General features: G+C 41.2%; 1 protein-coding gene across 2 annotated transcripts in view; it reads left to right on the forward strand.

Annotated features, from left to right (window-relative positions):
* Positions 1–15: 15 nt before the first annotated feature.
* The window catches only part of ASRGL1 (asparaginase like 1), a 31,415-nt gene continuing 10,217 nt past the window's right edge, over positions 16–21,213 (forward strand). The window contains exons 1-6 of one of the 2 annotated variants that reach the window (XM_014949334.1): positions 16–105; positions 3,626–3,868; positions 9,314–9,456; positions 14,056–14,210; positions 18,327–18,445; positions 20,308–20,418. In XM_014949334.1, the coding sequence (XP_014804820.1) occupies positions 3,682–3,868; positions 9,314–9,456; positions 14,056–14,210; positions 18,327–18,445; positions 20,308–20,418 (715 nt within the window). In that variant the 5' untranslated portion in view covers positions 16–105; positions 3,626–3,681. Of the gene's footprint in view, positions 146–3,625; positions 3,869–9,313; positions 9,457–14,055; positions 14,211–18,326; positions 18,446–20,307; positions 20,419–21,213 lie in introns of both variants that reach the window. The other variant, XM_014949333.1, reaches the window with a different exon arrangement.

Consider the following 21,213-nt stretch of genomic DNA (forward strand, 5'->3'; position numbering starts at 1 on the left):
CCTGCGGCTGGGCCGTCCCGGCCCGGCCGTGCCCGCCCCGTACCGGCACCCGCCCGGGAGTGCGTCTGCGGTGCCGCGGGTTGCTGTGAGGACGGGGCGCTGCAGGTGGGCTCTGAGCCCGCCCTGTCGCTCTCCGCCGGGGCGGGTGAGGCTTGAGCGGGCGCGGGGGCGGCGGGAGCAAGCGGGCGGCCGGGCAGGTAGCCCCCGCGGGCAGGTAGCCCTGGCGGGGCGCGGGCTGGGCTCGCCCCGGGCTGAGGCGGCGCCGCGGTGTCCGGCAGGGCCCGGTCGGCGGCTGAGGATCGGCCGTGGCGGAGCGTCCCCTCCCTGAGCCCCCTGCCCTTACCCCGCGCCGAGGGAAGGGCGCAGCCACCGGGTGAAGTCAAAACCCGAAGGAAGGGCCTCGCTTGCCTGGTTTGAGCGACACGGGACTAATTTACCTTTCAGTAATTTTATTTTTCAGTAAAGTTTCTTCTAATGGTTGGGAAATCTGCACTTTTAGAAGACTCTGGTGTCTGACTTTTTGAAAATATTTATTTTATAGCCAGCAGTGGTACGTGGGTGTTGAGGTCTCGGTGGTTTTGAATTTAGCCAAGCGTGTGGATGAGAAGGAGCAAGACCCAGGCTGCCAACAGGGTTATTTCTTACCATGAACATCACACGTAATAGAAATTAGAAAGTTTGCTGAGAAGTTCTCTCTCCAGAGAACCTCTTGCCCCAGTGCCGGAGCCCTGAGCCCTTCCTTCCCTCCCGAAGCTGCAGCGCTCGCTCGCAGGGTCCCACATTGGCTGTCCCTGTGGGGAGGGCACAGCTTCTGCTGGGTAGTGGGCTGGGGATAGTCCTTGTCTATTTTATATTGGCATCAATGTTGGTTCTTTAGTAGTATTAATGTTAATTATCTAGTATTATTCCGTTAAATCTGTTTATATTTCAACCCTCAGGTTTCCTTGCTTTTTTTCCCTGATTCCCCTTCCTGGGTGAGGAGGGTGTCATTGGATGGTAGAATAATTGTTTAAATGACAGTAAATTGTTGTGGGTTCCTCAAACCATAACACTTGATTCTTCCCCGCCTCAGGCTCTAACGCCCAAGCAGCATGGGCTGGGGCTTCATCTGGCTCGTTGCCACTGCCATCCTGGCAAGCCAGTCTGGAAAGCAAGCGCTGCTCCTGAGGCTGTCGGAGTGCAAGGGACCGGGTTGTCAGTATTGCAGGACCAAGGGGAGACTCAAAAGGGTTTACAAATAGAATGAAGGGAAGGCTATTGGATTTTGTTCTTCACAGCCTCCAAAAATAGCTCGCCCTGAGAAACTGTTTTCATGTGGAGGGTTTCCTCTGTGAGATGCCCTAGATTCTGGTGGGACATGAGTCTGCTTCTCCTTTGCCTTTTTCTGGAAGCAAAAAAAGTAATCGCCATCACCAAAGATATTTAGCAACATTTTTGTTTTTTGCTCACAGGAGGCCAGGAGCAGAAACAACATATTGGTGTTTGCCAGGTTTGAATGCCTTGTTTTCATGGGCGAAGAAGAAAGTTTTGCAAGAGGTCAGAAGGTTGAAATCCAGGCAGTAAATAGAACTGGTTAAATTGTTAACTCAGGTCAGGTGCTTATTTTTTTAATTTAGAGGATCCAAACTGAAATCACAAAGTGGATTTACTCTGCTGTCAGAGTATGCAGGGATGAAAGGAGGAAAGCCAAGTTCTCCTTGGAATTAAACCTGGCAAGGGACCTCAAGGTCAACAGGAAAGGTTTCTTCAAGTATATTGGAGACAAAAGGAAAACTAGAGCAATTGTGAGCATGCTGTTGAATGAGACAGGTGCCATGGATTCAGTAGGTATGCCGAGAAGGCAGACCTACTGAATGCCTTCTTTGCTTCAGCCTTTACTGCTCAGGCCAGCCCTCAGGAGTTCCAGACATTGGAGGTAACACAGAAAGTCTGGACAAAGGAAGACTTCCCCTTGGTTGAGGAAAATCAAGTTAGAGAACAACTAAGTAAACTGGATATCCGCAAGTCCATGGGTCCTGATGGGATGCACCCGAGAGTGCTGAGGGAGCTGGCAGAAGTCATTGCTGGGCCACTCTCCATCATCTTCAAAAGGTCCTGGAGAACGGGGGAGGTGCCCGAGGACTGGAGGGGAAAGCCCATGTCACCCCAGTTTTCAAAAAGGGCAAGAAGGAAGACCTGGGAAACAACAGGCCAGTCAGTCTCACCTCCATCCTTGGAAAGATGATGGAGTGGCTTGTTCTGGGCATCATCTCAAAGCATATGGAGGAAAAGAAAGCTATCGGAAGTAGTCAACATGGTTTCACCAAGGCGAAATCATGTAGAAGGCTATCAGGTTAGTCAGACTACAATGGCATGACTGGATGGATAGATGAGGGGAGGACGGTGGATGCTGTCTACCTTGAATTCAGCAAGGCTTTCGACACAATCTCCCACGGCATCCTCATAGCTAAGCTTAGGAAGTGTGGGTTAGACAAATGGACAGTTAAGTGGATTGAAAACTGGCTGAAAGACAGAGCTCAGAGGGTTGTGATTATGGGCACAGAATCCAGTTGGAAGTCTGTAACAAGTGGTGGTCCCCAGGGGTCAGTACTTGGTCCAGTCTTCTTCGATATATTCATATTCAGTAGGTATGCCGAGAAGGCAGACCTACTGAATGCCTTCTTTGCTTCAGCCTTTACTGCTCAGGCCATTGATTCTTCCCTGCCTCAGGCTCTAACGCCCAAGCAGCATGGGCTGGGGCTTCATCTGGCTCGTTGCCACTGCCATCCTGGCAAGCCAGTCTGGAAAGCAAGCGCTGCTCCTGAGGCTGTCGGAGTGCAAGGGACCGGGTTGTCAGTATTGCAGGACCAAGGGGAGACTCAAAAGGGTTTACAAATAGAATGAAGGGAAGGCTATTGGATTTTGTTCTTCACAGCCTCCAAAAATAGCTCGCCCTGAGAAACTGTTTTCATGTGGAGGGTTTCCTCTGTGAGATGCCCTAGATTCTGGTGGGACATGAGTCTGCTTCTCCTTTGCCTTTTTCTGGAAGCAAAAAAAGTAATCGCCATCACCAAAGATATTTAGCAACATTTTTGTTTTTTGCTCACAGGAGGCCAGGAGCAGAAACAACATATTGGTGTTTGCCAGGTTTGAATGCCTTGTTTTCATGGGCGAAGAAGAAAGTTTTGCAAGAGGTCAGAAGGTTGAAATCCAGGCAGTAAATAGAACTGGTTAAATTGTTAACTCAGGTCAGGTGCTTATTTTTTTATCTCTGGCTATATTACTGTACTCAAACAAAAGAGCTGCAGTTAGCAGGACCAAGGGTTACTCAGACGTTTGTTTCTGTAATATCACCAGACAAGGCTCATGCTCAATCATAAGATTGTAGAGAAACTTAGGCTGAAAGGGGCCTTCAGAGGCCACCTGGCACAGCCCCTTGCTCAAAGGAAGGCTGAGCTTGAAGTGGCACCAGGTTGTCCAGGGCTCCCTACAGTTCAGGCTAGCATTAGGAGCTCCTTCGCAGGAGTAGTCAGCTTCCTGAAAGGTAAAAGGTTTGCAGTCAGACTGACCAGATCTGTAAACTAATCTGCAGGGCTCCGTCCCTGTAGAAAGGAGCATGCGCTAAAGACTCTTCTTTCTAAAACAGGCTAATTCCAAGTAACCTGTGTGCACAGCTGAAAGCCTCAGGAGGAGCTCAGCAGGATGAAGCCTGTCATTGTGGTGCATGGTGGAGCTGGCCGGATCTTTAAAGAGCGAGAAGAGGGAAGTCGTGCTGGTGTTGTCAGAGCTGCGCTCCGAGGTTATGGCATCCTGAAACAGGGAGGCAGCGCATTGGATGCAGTTGAGGAGGCAGTGCGATCAATGGAAGATGATCCTCATTTTAATGCAGGTAATTTTTCAAGAATTAAGTGGGTTTAGAATAATGTATTTTGAGTATTTTGCCCTGATGCTTCTGAAAATGCTGGCTTGCATTTTTTTTGAATGATGCACATTGCAGTGTAGTAAATATGGTATCACAAAATATATTATTTCTCTGTGTAAGGCACTTGAATATAGCTTGTAGCAGTGTTTAAGCCTTAATGCTTAACCTTTACTATTGCCAGAGGAATACTGTTCTTCAGGATTTTAGGTGTTTTTCTTGTAATTAATGCTTGCAATTAGTGCTTTTGCAAATAATGATACAGAAATAATGCAGTAGTGTTATATGAGTCATGAATTTATGCAGTAAGGGTTCATAACTGGATTTCCTAACAATTAATGTTAATTAACATTAATGTCAACAGTCAAATATTTTTCTCCTCTTTGTAGGACCTCTGATATATTGTTTTGATGAATTTCATCAAAAATATTTCCCCACCCCCACCAAGGTATGTCAGGAATGAACATGGAGAGACAGACCTGCCAGTGTTCAGTGTTTTAGATAAAATAGCTATTAGTTACGTGCACACCTAGTTTGCAGAGATTCTCTTGTTCCTTCTCACCTTGTAATTGAGAGCAAGGGAGAGGTTTTACTTCATATGAAACTTTCAGTGTTTTGTTACTGATTTAGAGGATCCAAACTGAAATCACAAAGTGGATTTACTCTGCTGTCAGAGTATGCAGGGATGAAAGGAGGAAAGCCAAGTTCTCCTTGGAATTAAACCTGGCAAGGGACCTCAAGGTCAACAGGAAAGGTTTCTTCAAGTATATTGGAGACAAAAGGAAAACTAGAGCAATTGTGAGCATGCTGTTGAATGAGACAGGTGCCATGGATTCAGTAGGTATGCCGAGAAGGCAGACCTACTGAATGCCTTCTTTGCTTCAGCCTTTACTGCTCAGGCCAGCCCTCAGGAGTTCCAGACATTGGAGGTAACACAGAAAGTCTGGACAAAGGAAGACTTCCCCTTGGTTGAGGAAAATCAAGTTAGAGAACAACTAAGTAAACTGGATATCCGCAAGTCCATGGGTCCTGATGGGATGCACCCGAGAGTGCTGAGGGAGCTGGCAGAAGTCATTGCTGGGCCACTCTCCATCATCTTCAAAAGGTCCTGGAGAACGGGGGAGGTGCCCGAGGACTGGAGGGGAAAGCCCATGTCACCCCAGTTTTCAAAAAGGGCAAGAAGGAAGACCTGGGAAACAACAGGCCAGTCAGTCTCACCTCCATCCTTGGAAAGATGATGGAGTGGCTTGTTCTGGGCATCATCTCAAAGCATATGGAGGAAAAGAAAGCTATCGGAAGTAGTCAACATGGTTTCACCAAGGCGAAATCATGTAGAAGGCTATCAGGTTAGTCAGACTACAATGGCATGACTGGATGGATAGATGAGGGGAGGACGGTGGATGCTGTCTACCTTGAATTCAGCAAGGCTTTCGACACAATCTCCCACGGCATCCTCATAGCTAAGCTTAGGAAGTGTGGGTTAGACAAATGGACAGTTAAGTGGATTGAAAACTGGCTGAAAGACAGAGCTCAGAGGGTTGTGATTATGGGCACAGAATCCAGTTGGAAGTCTGTAACAAGTGGTGGTCCCCAGGGGTCAGTACTTGGTCCAGTCTTCTTCGATATATTCATCAATGACCTGGATGAAGGGATGGAATGTGCCCTCAGCAAGTTTGCTGATGACACAAAACTGGGAGGGGTGGCTGACACACCAAAAGGCTGTGCTGCCATCCAGCGAGACCCGGACAGGCTGGAGAGTTGGGCCGAGAGGAACCTGATGAAATTCAACATGGGCAAGTGTAGGGTGCTGCGCCTGAGGAGAAATAACCCTCTGTACCAGGACAGGTCGGGGGCTGACCAGCTCCCAGTTCAAGAAAGACAGGGAACTGCTGGAGAGGGTACAACAAAGGGCTAGGAAGATGATGAGGGGACTAGAACGTCTCTCTGATGAGGAATTGTTGAGGGACTTGGGTCTTCTTAATCTGGGGAAGAGAAGACTGAGGGTGGGATTTGATCAACACCTATAATTACGTAAAGGATGGGTGTCAGGAGGATGGGGCCAGTCTTTTTTCAGTGGTGCCCAGGGACAGGACAAGAGGTAACAGGCACAAACTGGAACATAGAACGTTCCATCTAAACATGAGGAGGAACTTCTTTCCTGTGAGGGTGGCAGAGCCCTGGCAGAGGCTGCCCAGAGAGGTGGTGGAGTCTCCTTCTCTGGAGACATTCCAAACCCCCCTGGACACGTTCCAGTGGGTCCTGCTCTGGGTGGACCTGCTCTGGTGGGGGTTTGACTGGATGATCTCCAGAGGTCCCTGCCAATCCCATATTGTTCTGTGATTCTGTGTGTACTATTATATAATTAACATCAGGGTGGCATTCTTGTTTAACTTTTACTTCACCTTTTCTAACTCAGTCACTAACCTTTAGGACTCTGTTTTGCTGAGGTCAGTAAATTTGGCCTTTGGCGCTCTGTGCTTCTGGGTTATGTCTCAAAATATCTCTCTGTTGAGAGAATTTAGATTTGCCATTTTAAAAATGCCAGCTACTTCAGGGCAGAAAAAAATCCTAATTCTTGAGAAGCATCTCTTAAGTGATGTTCTGCCTGAAATCAAGCGTCCAATATTAATGCAGAAGCAACTTCAATATTAATTTAAGCTTAAAGATTGTTTACATCTTTTTCTTGATCATTCCATGTAAACAATTGCATGCTTTCTTGGTTTCTTATACATGAGTTTTGATGGTTATGTAAATCAAGGCAATTTAAATGGCAAATAGATTTTTAGCTTAGTGTAACTCCAAGTGTTAAAAGCTTCCTTTATAATCATCTGTTTAGGCTCATTTATTGAACTTGCCCACAAGTGTCTGAAGCATTTGGGCACTTATGCTAAGTAGGATCACAACAACTAGCAATATTCTGTGTTTTTCATACAGGTTTTTTTTTAACCTTTATGTGAGATCTGGTCACTAACACTGCTTTTTCTGAGCCATGCTGTCTCGTAGCATGCCATCATTGAATTGACACCTCTGAGCAGTGTATACTCCTCTAAAAATGATTGTATCATTTGGGGAGAGGACCTTAGACTCTGCCATATCCAATGACTGATAAACAGTTACAGCTTAACATTTTGCTTGATGTACAAAATGCAATACGGGGTTGTGACACCCTTTTTCATGGTCCAAGGTCATATTTATCCTTAATTAAATAAATGTTGAATTATTTTTTTGTTTAAAGGTGTTTACTTCAATTTGTTATAACAATATTTGTACACCTTGTTTGTAGTATACTAAATGAGCAATTTTTAGCAAAATTTGCTTAAACTGGACTTGAACCTTATGCCCTTGTTCAAGTTTGACTGTGCTGATCTAAATGGCAAATAGTCTGGTAATCACCTACAGATACTTTTAATTGTGTTAACGCTCATTAGATACAGCTGCTCTCAGTAGCTGGTGAAAATGAGCTGAAAGCTTTGTGGAGAGGGCCTTGATTGGAGTGGCTGTTTAAAACTCACCATGTGGTATATATCTTTGTAAAAGAAAAATCAGTTTTACTGTAATATTCTGGGAAAATACAGACATGACTAGGGGACAGCAATAAAGATTGGGAAGAATGGGCATAATGATTTGATCACAGAATCACGGAATGATATGGGGTTGGAAGGGACCTCTGGAGATCCTCTAGTCCAACTCCCTGCCAAGCTAGGTGGACCTGCTTTGGCAGGGGGGGTTGGACTAGAGGATCTCCAGAGGTCCCTTCCAACCCCATATCGTTCTGTGATTTTGTGATCAAATTGTGTCCTTTTTTGAATGTTAAGGTTTAGCCATGTGGTGTAGATGTATCTTGATGTAGGCTTGGTGAAGGGGCTCACAGCATAATGAAGTCATCAGGTTCTGCTTGTGATGAGGAAGAGGGTCTTGTTTGTATTTCCTTCATGTGATTTCTTTGACTAGCAGTATTAACTAGCTCAGTGTGAATGCTCCAGACACAAGAACTGTCATTACAGTATACTTTGCACGCTCTTTCCTCCTCAGCCTTTGCAGGACAGAGGACAGATCTATCTACTGTAGATAGCGGGAATCGGAGTACTTCTCTCAGTATGCCCCCTGTGATTTGACTAATGTCAGACACCTTTGTTATCTGTGTCCCCTTAGATTTTTCTGTCCTCTGTTGTCTCTTTGGTTTTTTCCCTGTCCTTTGCTTCACAAGTGAGCCAGACTCTTTTATTTTCAGCGCTGCTGCCAATGAATACCATGGTCTCAGAGGCAGGTAGTCCCTACCTAGCGTGCTGAAAAGCAGGTGAGAAGGCAGCCTGTAATCATAGAAGGAATGATTCATCCTCCCTCTGACAAGCTGGAGTTTAGTACGTAGCCTTGCCGTGGCGCACAGGCTGTCACAGGGGTCAGTGGAATGAGAAAGGGTAGCTGTACAGCTCTCTAAGGCAAGTGGGATGAATTCTTCTTAGAGGGCATGTGTCTCCACTGTTTTAGCTCTGTAAAGTGCTCACGTCTTTCTACCTGAGCTACTGTGTAAGTCTGACATGTTTTGTTTTGGATTTTTTACTTCTTTTAAAATTTGGTCTTCTCCATCCTTATTAGCAAGGCTTGTACACTTGATGACTTACAACTGATTATTCCCCTGTGATACAGTTATTGGCATTATTAAAAAAAACCACAAACCCAACCTATTTGCATTGTCTCATTTTGTATCTCATTAATTTTCAATTAGGTTAGTGATAGCACTGATAATTATAGAAGAAAATAACTACCCAACCTTTTATTACCCAATTTTTTATTTTTTTTTTAATTCCTTTGACTACTGTTTTTATTTGGTAATGAAGAACTTGTTATTTCCAGGTTTTGTTACACTAGTGAGTGGACACTTTTATTCTGCTCCATCAATTTTGGCAGTTTCTTGGAATGCTGTGTGACGTTAGTTTGTTGATAGGCTTGAACACTATGCTATTTTGTTGGGTTATGTTGTATCCTCTTTTGGAAGAACTGGAAAGGAAAAATGGGTTTATGTACACTTGAAGTACTCTGGGGGATAAAGAATTCTGTTGATGATTGTTGGTCATTTTATCTTTCATATCTAGTATATCATTTTGGATGGGATTAGTATGGTATTGGTATCTGTTTAAAGTAAAACTCAAATTTAAAGTAGACATTGTACCCTGTGAGACTTCTAGTAATGGTTGGATTTTGTGGTTATACTCAGCAGTGTTTCTGCTGTTTCGTTTGTATTCAGGAGATACTTTCAATAATTGAGACAACAAACTGGGAAAGATAAAGTTTGCTTGATGAGATCTAATAATTGAATCACCTGATGATTAGCTCTTAATGTCTGTATTCTTTTTCCCTTCCTCCTTGATTTTTTTTTGGTTTTGTTTGATTTTGTGGGGTTTTTTTGGTCTTTAGGCTGTGGATCTGTTCTAAATGAAAAAGGTGAAGTTGAAATGGATGCCATTATCATGGATGGAAAAAATTTAGACTCTGGAGCAGTGGCTGCAGTTAAATGTATAGCAAACCCAATAAAACTTGCTCGACTTGTCATGGAAAAGGTATGCTGAATGTGTGTGTGAGCGTGAAACATTTTTTCCCTTAGAACTTCATCCGGTGTATTGATAGACCGCAATGGTGACATTTGTGTAGTGCTTTAAAGCAGGAAAGAAGGGAGAAATGGATGGCAGTGTCTGGAAATCATGGTCATGACCATGAAGAACACTTATTTTAAGGGGTTTTGAGAGGTATTTATTTAAAATAACATTCCAAGGAAACATAAGTTCCACCATGCAATTAGAAGCAAGGAGAAATTGACCTATACACATCAATCTCCTGTAGCTCCACAGATGGTGTTCAGCATTTTAGGGTTTTGGGTTCTTTTGTTCACTTGTATTTTGAAAAGCTTTTATGCTGAGTCTTCTGCTTGATCTTGCAAGACTAAAGTTGGATAATATACTGTTAACTTTGCAGTGACATGGAACTGAATGAAATGACCCAATAACATATTTTCCGTGTAAGCAGTGTTATGTTGTTCTAGGTAGCCTTCTCCATTGTGAGCTAATCAGATGGTAGCCTTAGTGCAAAGTCAGGGTTTTCCAGCAGTAGAAGGTAACATTAGCACTGTGTGACTGTGACAGATTTTTCAATAGAATCAAACTTATCAGGGCAGAAAACTGATTATTATTTGACCTTCTACCTAAAATCGATCCCACCTTATTCCACTATGAAGTCCCTGTAATATCTGTCACAGCAGAGCTCTCTCATTTTTCAGAAATGGTGCAAGTGGTATGGTTCAGGATGGAAGCAGATCATTTGTGTAGTATGTGCGTCTGTTGTACCCTTACTGGACTGTGGCAGTGACCCAAAAGTTTGTACTGTCTTTGGAGTTTACATTTTTCATCCTGCCAGTGCAGCTCCTCTATTGTTGAAAAGGCTTCATATTTGCAAAACCACTTATTAACAAGGAGGGTTTATGTTTCTTTAACCTTTCAAAGTGACTGTTGAGGAAACAAAACCTCTTCTGGTGATCTATAAAGATGATTGAAATGCAATTTGTCCTCAATAGACTCCAAATAAGATAGGAATTCTTTTTACCCTTAATTGGAGGATAGTTCTTTTTTGAAAATCAGAACTTTCCATTAAAGTATTTAATATAAATACTTCAGTGAATTGTATGTCTACTAGAAAACAGTGTTAATATTTGGTAATTAATAAGCTTTTTGTTCCTTCCTATGGGTTTTATTCTGTCATTTAGCTAGAACAAATAAATAAGTATAGCTGGTAGACAGCTTCACAAGACCAAATTTTTCAAAATTTGACAATGCCTTGAGGTGAGTGTCTAGTGCTTCTCCATCGGGTGCAGTAAGTGGGTTTGCCAACTGATGTTACTCTTCTGTTCATCTTGGGCAGGAATTTTGGGACAATAACCCTGGATATTTCACAGTACATTTCAGAGTGTGTTTTGCTTTGTTTTACTATGCATAATTAAAAATAATTTTAACTCTGTGACCCATGGGTAATAAGACTGTAGTTTTCCTGGCGTCCTAGGTATGTCAGGGTGCTTATTTCCCAGTGGTTTTGAGATGGCTCTCTGCCTTAAGGAATTTTGAAACATGCAGCTCCCAAAACCAACCAACCAAACTGAAAGAACCCTCCCCACCTGCTTGTAATTTTATTTCCATCACTATTATGGAACAATATGGGCTCCATCTGGTGGCCAGAGTAGCTTTTCTAGATTGTTGTTGCACGCATTTATCCTGCGCGCTGTCGCATTCTCACTGGGCTCAAACTTATCCAATTCATGGGGTAGAAGAAAATAATTTCTGTTCAGGATTTACTGTGCTATTTAACATGGCAGCCTCTAGAGATGAAAGGCTTTTAGTGCTTTAATTAATTGAACAAATCCTTGAGAAAGCAGTTAAATTCCTGTTGAATTATTCCTGTTGGTAGTGAACAAAAATAGAATGATATGTTGAAATGGTTTTTCTTTTTTTAAATGGGGCATGTAATCCCCTTCAGCTCCAGCACTTCATTTGATGGGCATCTCGTGATCATTAGAGCACTGACTCATTGGTATACGTGAACTGTGTGTATATTTTCCAGTCCTTTACGTTAGACAAAGGAGAACATAGCTTAGAACAGAGACTTCTCAAGGCGAGGGTGCGCATTTTTGCTGCGCTTTGTGCACTGCCAGGATTGTTAAATAAAGAACAGTGATGGTCTGAATTTCAGGCCAACTCCAGAAATTTGGGGGATTTTCTCATCCCCATTTCCCACAAAATTAACTAAACTTGCCAAGACTTTTGTTTGTTAGTAAGATCTCTAGAACCCTTTTTTTTTTTTTTTTTTTTTTTTTTTTTTTTTTTTTTTTTAAAAAAAAAAAAAAAAAAAAAAAAAAAATTTTTTTTTTTTTTTTTTTTGTCCTTTTGGTTTACTTTGTGTAAGTGCATCCCAGCAAAAGTAGGCACTTAAGAGTTAGCAAACATATTCATGAAACTGTAGAAGGATAAGACAGAAAAGTGTGGGTCTGGGTTGTTTGGTTGTTCTACCAACTCTTTTGATCAACAAGATATATCGAAGAGAAAAACAAATAAAATTCTCCTTAAGATAACTTCTGTTCAGCGAGGACTGCAAAACCCAAGCCAAACCATCCTACCATAGAACGTTATGCCTCTGTATACAAGTGTTTCTTGTTTGTGCAGGTTAGGAAGGTGGATATCACAATCTGCGTATAAGAAGGAACCCTTTGACAAAGTTTTAAGAAATAACTTTAGGTTTTTTACAGTAAAATGTTTTTTTAAAACTTATTTAAAGGATGATACAAAGTCTTAATTGCTGAAAAAAGCAATTCATGGAGAACACAGCCTTCTGATACAGATAAAGTCAAAAGAAAAGTTCCATGTATTTCCTAAAAAAAAAAACCCAACAAAAAAAAACCCAGCCACCAAACCCAATTTGAATGATTGGCTCATGCGCTTCTTCTGGTGGTGAAGTGGCAGAGGGGGGCAGTATTGCACAAAGAAGTTGGCTTTCTAGCTGGAGAACAGCAGCTTATTTAGAAATATGTAGGTCTTTTATTGTCCAGTAACATCCCTCAACATGTAAGCCTGGTGTTCGCTCTTTCACATATACAGAGGACTTCTTCCTTGTAACCCTTATTCTTGTTCCCTAAAGCAATGATAAAGCAACTCTCATGAATTGAGGACTTAATTTGTCAATAAAAAGGCATTTAAATTTTCAAAAATGCTTGATGTCAGGGCCACCACATCAGGAATGTTTCTAAAGTGTAGTCACACTTCCCACTTCTGTGACCACCCGAAGGGGTTAGTGCAAGGACTGCAACAGGTTCAAGTAAAATCAGTGTCTGTGGTTTGGAAGAGGTTTGGCTGAAATCCTTTAAAATAATGCAGTGCTGTGGGTTGGCCGTGGTAGTGATTGCTTGTCATTGCTTTAGAAATCAACAGAAGTTGATGGTCTGCGACGTATTAGAAGTCTGAAGTGCTGAGACTGTAAATGTCCCGCAGAATGCAGCAGGACACAGAATACCCAACCTCTGGTGTCCTCACTCCAGGCTGAGAGCTGAGTATGTGCTGCTTCCATGCCCTGCAAGGCTCTGCAAGCCTCCATCACCATGTGGTTCTGCTTCTTGGACCTCAGCTGGTACCTGTGTGCTGTGCTGCTGCATGGACACGAAAGCTTGCTTGAAGTTAGGTGCTGTGCTCTGAAATGACTCTGTACTGTAGAGTCAGACCAGTGACTCTCCAAAACCTTCCCTGCCTCTGATGAGCAATTAACAGCTGTGTAGTGGTCCAAGAAATTGATGCTTGGACACACATTAAAAAAAAATAAATAAAAAATTACATATTGGAGCACCTTACTAAAGTATAAGGATTAATGCAACAAATTTATCTGGCAAGTTTCTCTGAAATAGGAATTCTCCAAGCTGTACAGACTTTAAAGCATGGATTTAACTAAGGATGTTGACTTAAAGGCTGGCCTAAGTGCTTTGCTATATAAAGGAATCAAAATAGAGCTTCTACAAATGTTTTTAGAAGAGAGCAAACGTTTTTTGGTTAAAATCGATCTTACTCTGTTCTTAAATTTGAAATTCTGGGTCTATAGGAGTAGCAGCTAGTTGAAGGAAATATTTAAAATGAAATGGTTCAGCTGATGTTAAGAAACACTTTAGTGTATGATGTTTATATTTTTTGGTTATTTTACGAGATGCAATACCTTCAGACACAACAGTTATTTATTTACTGTTCTTTCCTTCTGGGTAAAATCCTTCTAGATCTCTTAGTTAACTGGACAAAACAGTTACTTCAGTGGTGATTTGGTGATTGACTGGAAACAGTACAAAAAAGTTGCACGCAAAAGATCAAATTTATCAGGTTTTCTTCTGCCATTATAAGAAGTATTAAATAAATAAATGCAGTTCTTTTCTACTAATGATGAAATTTTTTATCTGTGTTTTGGAGAGCTGAAAATGTTTTCAGCTAGTTGAAGAGGATATAGGCATAGAAATCTAGAAAGTTTAAAAATAAAATTTGTTATTTTCTTTGTTTGGATACTTCTAAAAATAAAGAGTGATTATAGGAAACTATTCCGTAGAAGGCAAAATAAGAATTGTCAATGAATCTCTTGTCTGTCTGCTGCAGACGAAGCACATGCTGCTGACTGACCATGGTGCACGCCTGTTTGCTCAGGCCATGGGTGTTCCTGAGACTCCAGGGGAGAAACTCATAACCCAGAGATCCCGAGAGAGATGGAAGAAGAACCTCGAGCCAGATTCCAATCCTGAAGAGTTTCAGAAGTAGGGGTTTTGTAAAATATTTTCTCTTTTTAACTTTGGATAATTTAATTTGTGCTATCGGTTAAAAAAAAAACCAGCTGAAACCCACCAAAGGTTTAAGGCCTGTATTCAGACTTGAGAATACTTCAATTTTGAGTGTTACGTGGTTTGATACAGTCTTCACAGTGTGTCCTCAGTGAAAGTAATGGAAAACCCAAGCTTTCAATGCATTTGCTCAAGTATAAGTGACGTGAACAAACTTGTTGCTGCTTAAGATTGTCAGTCACATTGCTTCTGTGGCATTAACAGTAGGACAAAGTTAGAACTTGTTGCGCTTAAAATCACCAGTTATAAAAGTGCATACAGCAGCTTTAACAAACAGCAGGCACCACTTTTTCTAGCTCTTTTCCATGGAGGAACTGTGATTTTAAAAAATCTACAGTCCACATTCTAAAACAAGTCCATGAAAAAAAAATTAATAAAGCTGATCCTTGTTAAGTAGATTTGTCTTTAAACTGGATTAGGTAGTTAAACAACATCAGATTTTGACCAGTAACTCCTCTTGAGTGCTCATTGTGGTTGTTGGTGTAGATAAGACTGAGAAAAATGACCAAGAAGTTCAGTGTAGTGGTGGATGTGAAAAGAGATGCTACTGGATGGTATTGCACAACAGTAAAACAAAAGTCACTTGGAAAAATAGAGAGGAAGGTGAGGGGAAGGAAAGGAAAATCATTGGGTATCAAAAAGGTTTTTTATGCTTGTGAGGTAGGCATAAATACTAAATTGTTTTGAGCTTCCATTTGTACATCAATGGTTGTGGAACAGGAAACACTGTATTATATTACATAAATACTGTATTACATGTTGTTCATCTGTTCTGTGAAATAGTGGTAATGAGAGAAGCAGAGCTGAAGAATTTGTAGATCAAAAGGAGGAAATTTCTTCTGTGGGCACATTAATTAAAGCCCATGAAATGAGGCTATAAACTACAAGGTAGATGTTTTTTTTCAGTAAATTGCTACAAGGCAAAAGAAATTCATGAGGCAACTGTAAATACAGTCTTGTAAACAAAGTGAAGTTGTTCCCTGACCATAAGGCCTTAGTCGTAGTTCATCCTGTATCCAACAAGTTTTCTTTTGATCCATGGTCTATCCAAGGACTGTGTGGTATTATAATTCATTATGAAGAATTTTGAGGATGGCATAGCCCCTACTGCCACTTGGTCTGCTGAATATAGAAGTTGGAATGTCATGGCATCTAAGTCTCCATTCATTCTTTAAAACTGCTTAATTATTTTTTTTTCTTATAACAGTGTTAAGCATCTTCAATTTTGGCATTGTCTTGTTCTGGAATATCTGATAATGGAAGGCTTGTGTATTTCTGAAAGGTTCAAGACTTTTTCTTGTCTTAGCCACGCTGTTCTTTTTCTGACAACCAGTGCCCAAAACATCAGCACAAATTCACAAAGTTGAAAATGGGTCTTTTTTTTTTTTTTTTTTTTTTTTAATGCAAGCCCAGTTGTTCCTGTATTGCATGTGGAATATTCTTTTCCCCTGTCATGTCCACGGTGATTAAGCAGAAGCTTGTCTGAGGTGAACAGACCTCAGGTGAAGTAGTATTAGTCAGAGGCAACATAATACCAGATCACACCAGGAGTTTGAAGGTTGGTGTGTACTTTGGTACTCTGGTCTTAACAGTGTTGGAAGCCTTGGGGGTTTGTGGCTTTCAAGCAAAGTTTGGTGTCTCCAGAAGAGAGACCTTTGTCTTTTGCTTGTTAGAAGCCTGTATTCAATTATGCTAAAAGCTCATGATTCCATTGCATGTAGAACATCTTGCAAACTTTTTGCTAAGGAGGTGTGGTTTGTTTTATCTTCAGTTTCTCACTCCAAAGATCCAGAACATACCTTTGTCCAGAATTGCTGGAGATGCCTGAGAATCCCACAGGAAGGGAGTTGAGTCCAACCGTAAGGTAGTAGATGGGCTACTAGCCCCTGTGTGATTCCCGGTGCAAGAGTAATTTGAGGAGCTATTAAATAACAAGGATCCTGACAGGGATCAACAGAAAACCATAGTACTGATGCAGGGCTAAGAGACAAAATAGCAGAGGTCTCATGAGTTGAATGGGGGTCGAATAAGTACATGTAACTTCATGGGTACTGGGTAATGAAAGATGGAGCCAAACGGGAGTGAGCAATGCGAGTGAGCTGTGCTGTATCACAGTGTGTGCAGTACAGAAGAATGATTCTTGATTGAAGAAAATCAGTACTACTAGTAGCATCCTCTGGTTTACCTCAGGTACTTGTTGAGATTCTTGCTACTGTCACTGACTAACGACAGACAGATGGTTATAATATGCTGTCTCTACTTACACAGTTTTGCCTGCCTTGGTAATGTTTCTGAGTCAACCAGCTATGCAACAGATTGTTTATGTCCTCTTTGCCTTTCTTCTGAAGACAAAGAAAGAAAACATGATACTGAAGCAATAAAAAAGTTTAAAGGGACAGTACAAAATCAAGTGAAGTTGTCTACTTGCTCCACTGCAGATAATGTACGTCGGACACATTTACGTTGTTATTTATCACCAGTTGAGCTCTTGTACCAAACCAGATAGCGGCTGTGGATGTGATCCGTATACTTCCATTATTCTCACCATTGCTTAAGGGAAATACATACCTAGGAAAATATCTACATGCACCTTTCTTAATTTCTCAGGAGGATCTAACTTTACTTGGTTGAAGGGTGCCACATGAGTGTGCAAGAGAGTACTGGATTTACTAATATTCTTTTCAGCAAATCATTAGTAACAGATGGATGGGTGGGAAGCCCATCTGCACCATCATATCAGTTTGAGATGAGGTCCGTCTCCACATAAATGTCAGAGCAGTTTGTAAGGCCTGTGATTCATCAGTCAATTTTGAATTGCTGTGAATGAAGTGTAGGGACTGACAGTGATATTTTACATAAGCAGGAGGGAGCAGGAAGTTGGTTCTCTGAGAAATTGACTGTGGGTTTCACAGCATGCAAAGACTTTATCTGACTTAATTAACTCAGATTTTGTGGGGCTATAGAGACATCCTCACTGGTGCCCAGGCAACTTCCAAAGGTATTCCTGTTCCAGTTGCCTGTTGGGCAGGTCCTTGAAGGACTGTTCCAAATTCTTTTCCTGTGTGGAGTGATTTAGATTTTTTTGGTACGTGTCTGCTAGCCATATACTGGTTTATGTTCCTACTTGAATTGTCAAAGTTGGAATATGCGGGCACTCAAACTGTTGCTTCTCAGTGTAGGAACTGTTAAAGTAAGTTACAATAGCCTTTTTTTTTTGGCCGAGTATGAACACACATCTATATTTTAAGCAGTCTTTTATATATGACTTTTCTGTGCTGAAGAAATGAAGCAGTAGTCAAAACTTCTATTTTCTGTGCATGAAGATTTTTAAGCTGTTGATGTGCAGTTTCAACAGGTTGTACTGGGCAAGTGATTTAAACCTCAAGATTGCATACCTACAGAGTACAAAGAGGAAAATACGTATTAGTGATGCGTTGTGAACAATATTAGTTGAAAGGCAAATAAGTAACTTGGGAGGGGGAGGCTTTCCAACATTTAGGGGAATAAGGAAGAGGAAAGAGGAGGAACAGGAAGGAAATTATTCAGTGTTTTCATAACATTACTCTCCTTTTCTGTATTCACTCATTTACGTGCCTTGTCATTAATAATTCCGGTTAACCTCCTGTTGAGACAGGAGAGACAATTCTGGCATTTTTGAGTTGCTTTTTAGGGAAAAGTTATGCATCAGGTGTGTCACAGCCAAAAAAAGCCATGCCAGAACTGATAGCTAGAAATATATGTGCCCTGTCTGCTTTGTTTTGTGGGTTTTTTCCTCCTGAAGTCGAAGTTTCCACACTATGAAGGTAAACAAGTCATGGGGGAGATAAAAAAAAAAGTGTTTCCTACTCTATTAAATATAAAGCTTTGAGAATTGTTACATATTGTAATGAGAAGCATGATAAAAATAGCTTTATGATGATCAGTAATTTTTTTGCAGTAATCTTTTTTAAAGCTACCTGGTAAATAAATGCAACATGCTTTGGCAGGTATGCTCTAATTCTGCCTAATTTTGTGAACTGTTTTTCTTGGCAGGGACCTTGGAACAGTCGGTGCTGTTGCTATAGACTGTGAAGGAAATGTAGCTTGTGCAACATCCACTGGAGGACTCTCTAATAAACTGATTGGCCGTGTTGGTGACACAGCATGCATAGGTATGGGCTGTGGGGTCTTGTCTCTCATTTTTTGGAGGTACCTCATTTAAATAAATAAAGAAAGAAAAAGTATTACACGTTCTCCTTTAATGAAATGAAACATGAGTGCTGGTATGTCTGAAATGGAGGTCTAACATTCAAATGTATCAAAGCTCAAGCTCCTTAACACAGCATGGAGATTGCAATTAAGGACTGGGAGTAGAGGTGTAGTACTGTCATTACTATCATCAAATTCCCATGGGGATGGGAATTTATTTTTTCTGCCCTTTCCTGAATGCTGACATTTTCTTCTCTATTCGTTTCTATTTGTTCTGATAAAGCTCTCGTTTTGTACATCCATGCTTACAGCTAAGTCAAAAACCGTAGCCTGTCCCATACCAAGATGTTGTTTTCTTAATACTTAAGAAAGTAGGTGTAATTGTAATTACTGTTTGTTATATCAGTGAGCCAGAGTTGTAAAAGGACTGGCAACTTAGAGTAAATGCCTGTTCTTAGAGAGCCGTGCTAAGACTGCCTCAGAGCCAAAGAGATGTGATATGGAATAAAGGAAACGTTTTAAGAGATCTCTTCTGCAAGTATAAAGAGACACTTGAAATCCTTTCCCCAGACTTCTTCCTCTCATGGGACAGACTTGCCATTTGATTGCTTCAGATTCTACCATACAGTTAGCATTCAGAAAATAATTATTTTTAGTAAAATGTGTTCCAAATTCAAATAGTGCTGCTGTTGGCATTACATGATTATAAAGGTTATACTAACTTTCTCTCGTACCCTAAGTTGCTAATGTTTTGGTACCCTCTGCATTTTGACTAGGATTTTCAGCTTCATTTCTGACTGCCTTCAGACTGCAAATACTCTTCTTTTACATAGATGTATTCAGGGCTCCTATGTATGGGATAGGTGTGTGAAGGACAAATGAAACTGGGCGCTGCTGAGCGTATTGCTTGCAACTTTTATTAGACATCAGCAGGATTGGGTACAGAAGTGCTAGCTGTCCTTTTAAATATTAGACCCTTTTGACAGGGTCTTTGACAGACCGATTGTGGCAGTTTTACCACATGTAAATCAGGTCCACTTAAGGGGTCTGATCTGATCAAGAAAGCACAAAAGGGAAGAAACTTTCATGGCTCTTCTATGCCTCTTTCCCCTCCTGCAGTACCTTGTTTATAATGCTGTGGTATGTTCATCCCCAGCTCCTGGGAAATATTTTTCTTAGGAGATGTGCTAGAAACATGGGTGTTGAGCAAGCAGAAGCTTGGTGGAGAGCAGGGTGTGGAATGTGGAATGGGAGTGCAAATAAAAAGGAGAGGGAGGTGGGAGTTCAACAAAACAAATACTGTGCTTGTGGTGGGGACTGGCAAAATTTTTGTGCTTTGTGATGCTGCACTAGAGCTCAGGCTCTTCAAATCTCTTACCTGCTTTTGCAGATGAGTTCCCCTCAAATTTAGGTGAAATGGCAAATGTCCTCACAAGATCTTCCTTTGTATCTTTTCAGTTGGTATGTGTGACCTGGCATTCTGCTGATCCTCAATATACCATCCCTTGCTATTCTGGAAAATATTTTTGCCCATCCCTGTGAAGTGTTGGCCTGCTCAGCTTCTTGTGCCACAAGCAGGTCACTAGTCTTCTAGCCCTCTAAACTTGGTCAACTGACTTCATCCAGCTGATGATCTCCTTCATATATTTTACATTTCATACTTAAGCAGAAATGAGAAAGAAGTTTGTTACTGACACTTCAATCCCAGAAGTTCACAGAATTGCTGGACCTTTAAGAAGAAAAGTTTGGTACTTATTTTAAACAATGCAGAACTTGTAATACAGAATGTTGCCTTTTTTGTTTGTTTGTTTCCCCCTCTGAAAAGGAAGTGGAGGTTATGCTGATAACCGTTCTGGTGCAGCTTCAACCACAGGACATGGGGAGAGCATTATGAAAGTGGTCTTAGCCCGACTGATCCTCCATCACGTCGAGCAAGGTATATTCCAAACTTCCTGTAAGCTGAAATGATGAGGATAGGAAATGTCGCCTGATGGCAGGTTTCAGTTTATGTACTGTCATCCTAGAACAGTTCTCAGAAGAGCTGTTTCCAGGGGTGGGTGGGACGGGTCGTCTCTCTTTAAAAACAAAATGAAGTACTAAAGAAAGAAGTACCTATGCCACTTGATGTTTAATTGTGCTTTAGATCAATGTACATTTAAGGACATTATTGTCTACTTTGTTTAACTGAAGTTCTCTTTAATAATTTTTCCCAATTAAAATTTTGTGAACAGAGAAGTAGAAAACAACTAAAAGTAAGATATATTTAAGGAAGCAGTAGGGGAGGGCTAGAGATAGATAATCAGAGCATAGGCTATCACCTTTCTAATAAACTGGAAAGGGCTTTATTTTAACAACTGTGACTATAGCAACAGAAATGCTTTTAAGACATTTTAACTATGATTTAAATTTTCATTTTGTTTTGGAAAATACCCACCCAGTCAGTTTAGTGTATGTAGTAAACAGCTGACACAGTATGTCTTATGTGACTGTAATATAATCTGACTGTGGGTGACTCTTTGGAGCTTTACCTTCATGAGTTAGTCTGTCATCTAAACCCTTGATTATATTACAGCCCATAAACATAGCCAGACAACATACTTGTATTGCGTGCAGCTGAAGAACCATTAATATAGATATCACTGTTATTTTTAGAAAGCTGTAGCTTTTGGGCAGTACAGTGTAACTTGCTTTGAGATCAACTGAACTGGAAATAGTTGGAAAACTTTCAATT

Source organism: Calidris pugnax, unplaced genomic scaffold, assembly GCF_001431845.1.
Source record: "Calidris pugnax isolate Ruff unplaced genomic scaffold, ASM143184v1 scaffold132, whole genome shotgun sequence".
NCBI lineage: Eukaryota > Metazoa > Chordata > Aves > Charadriiformes > Scolopacidae > Calidris > Calidris pugnax.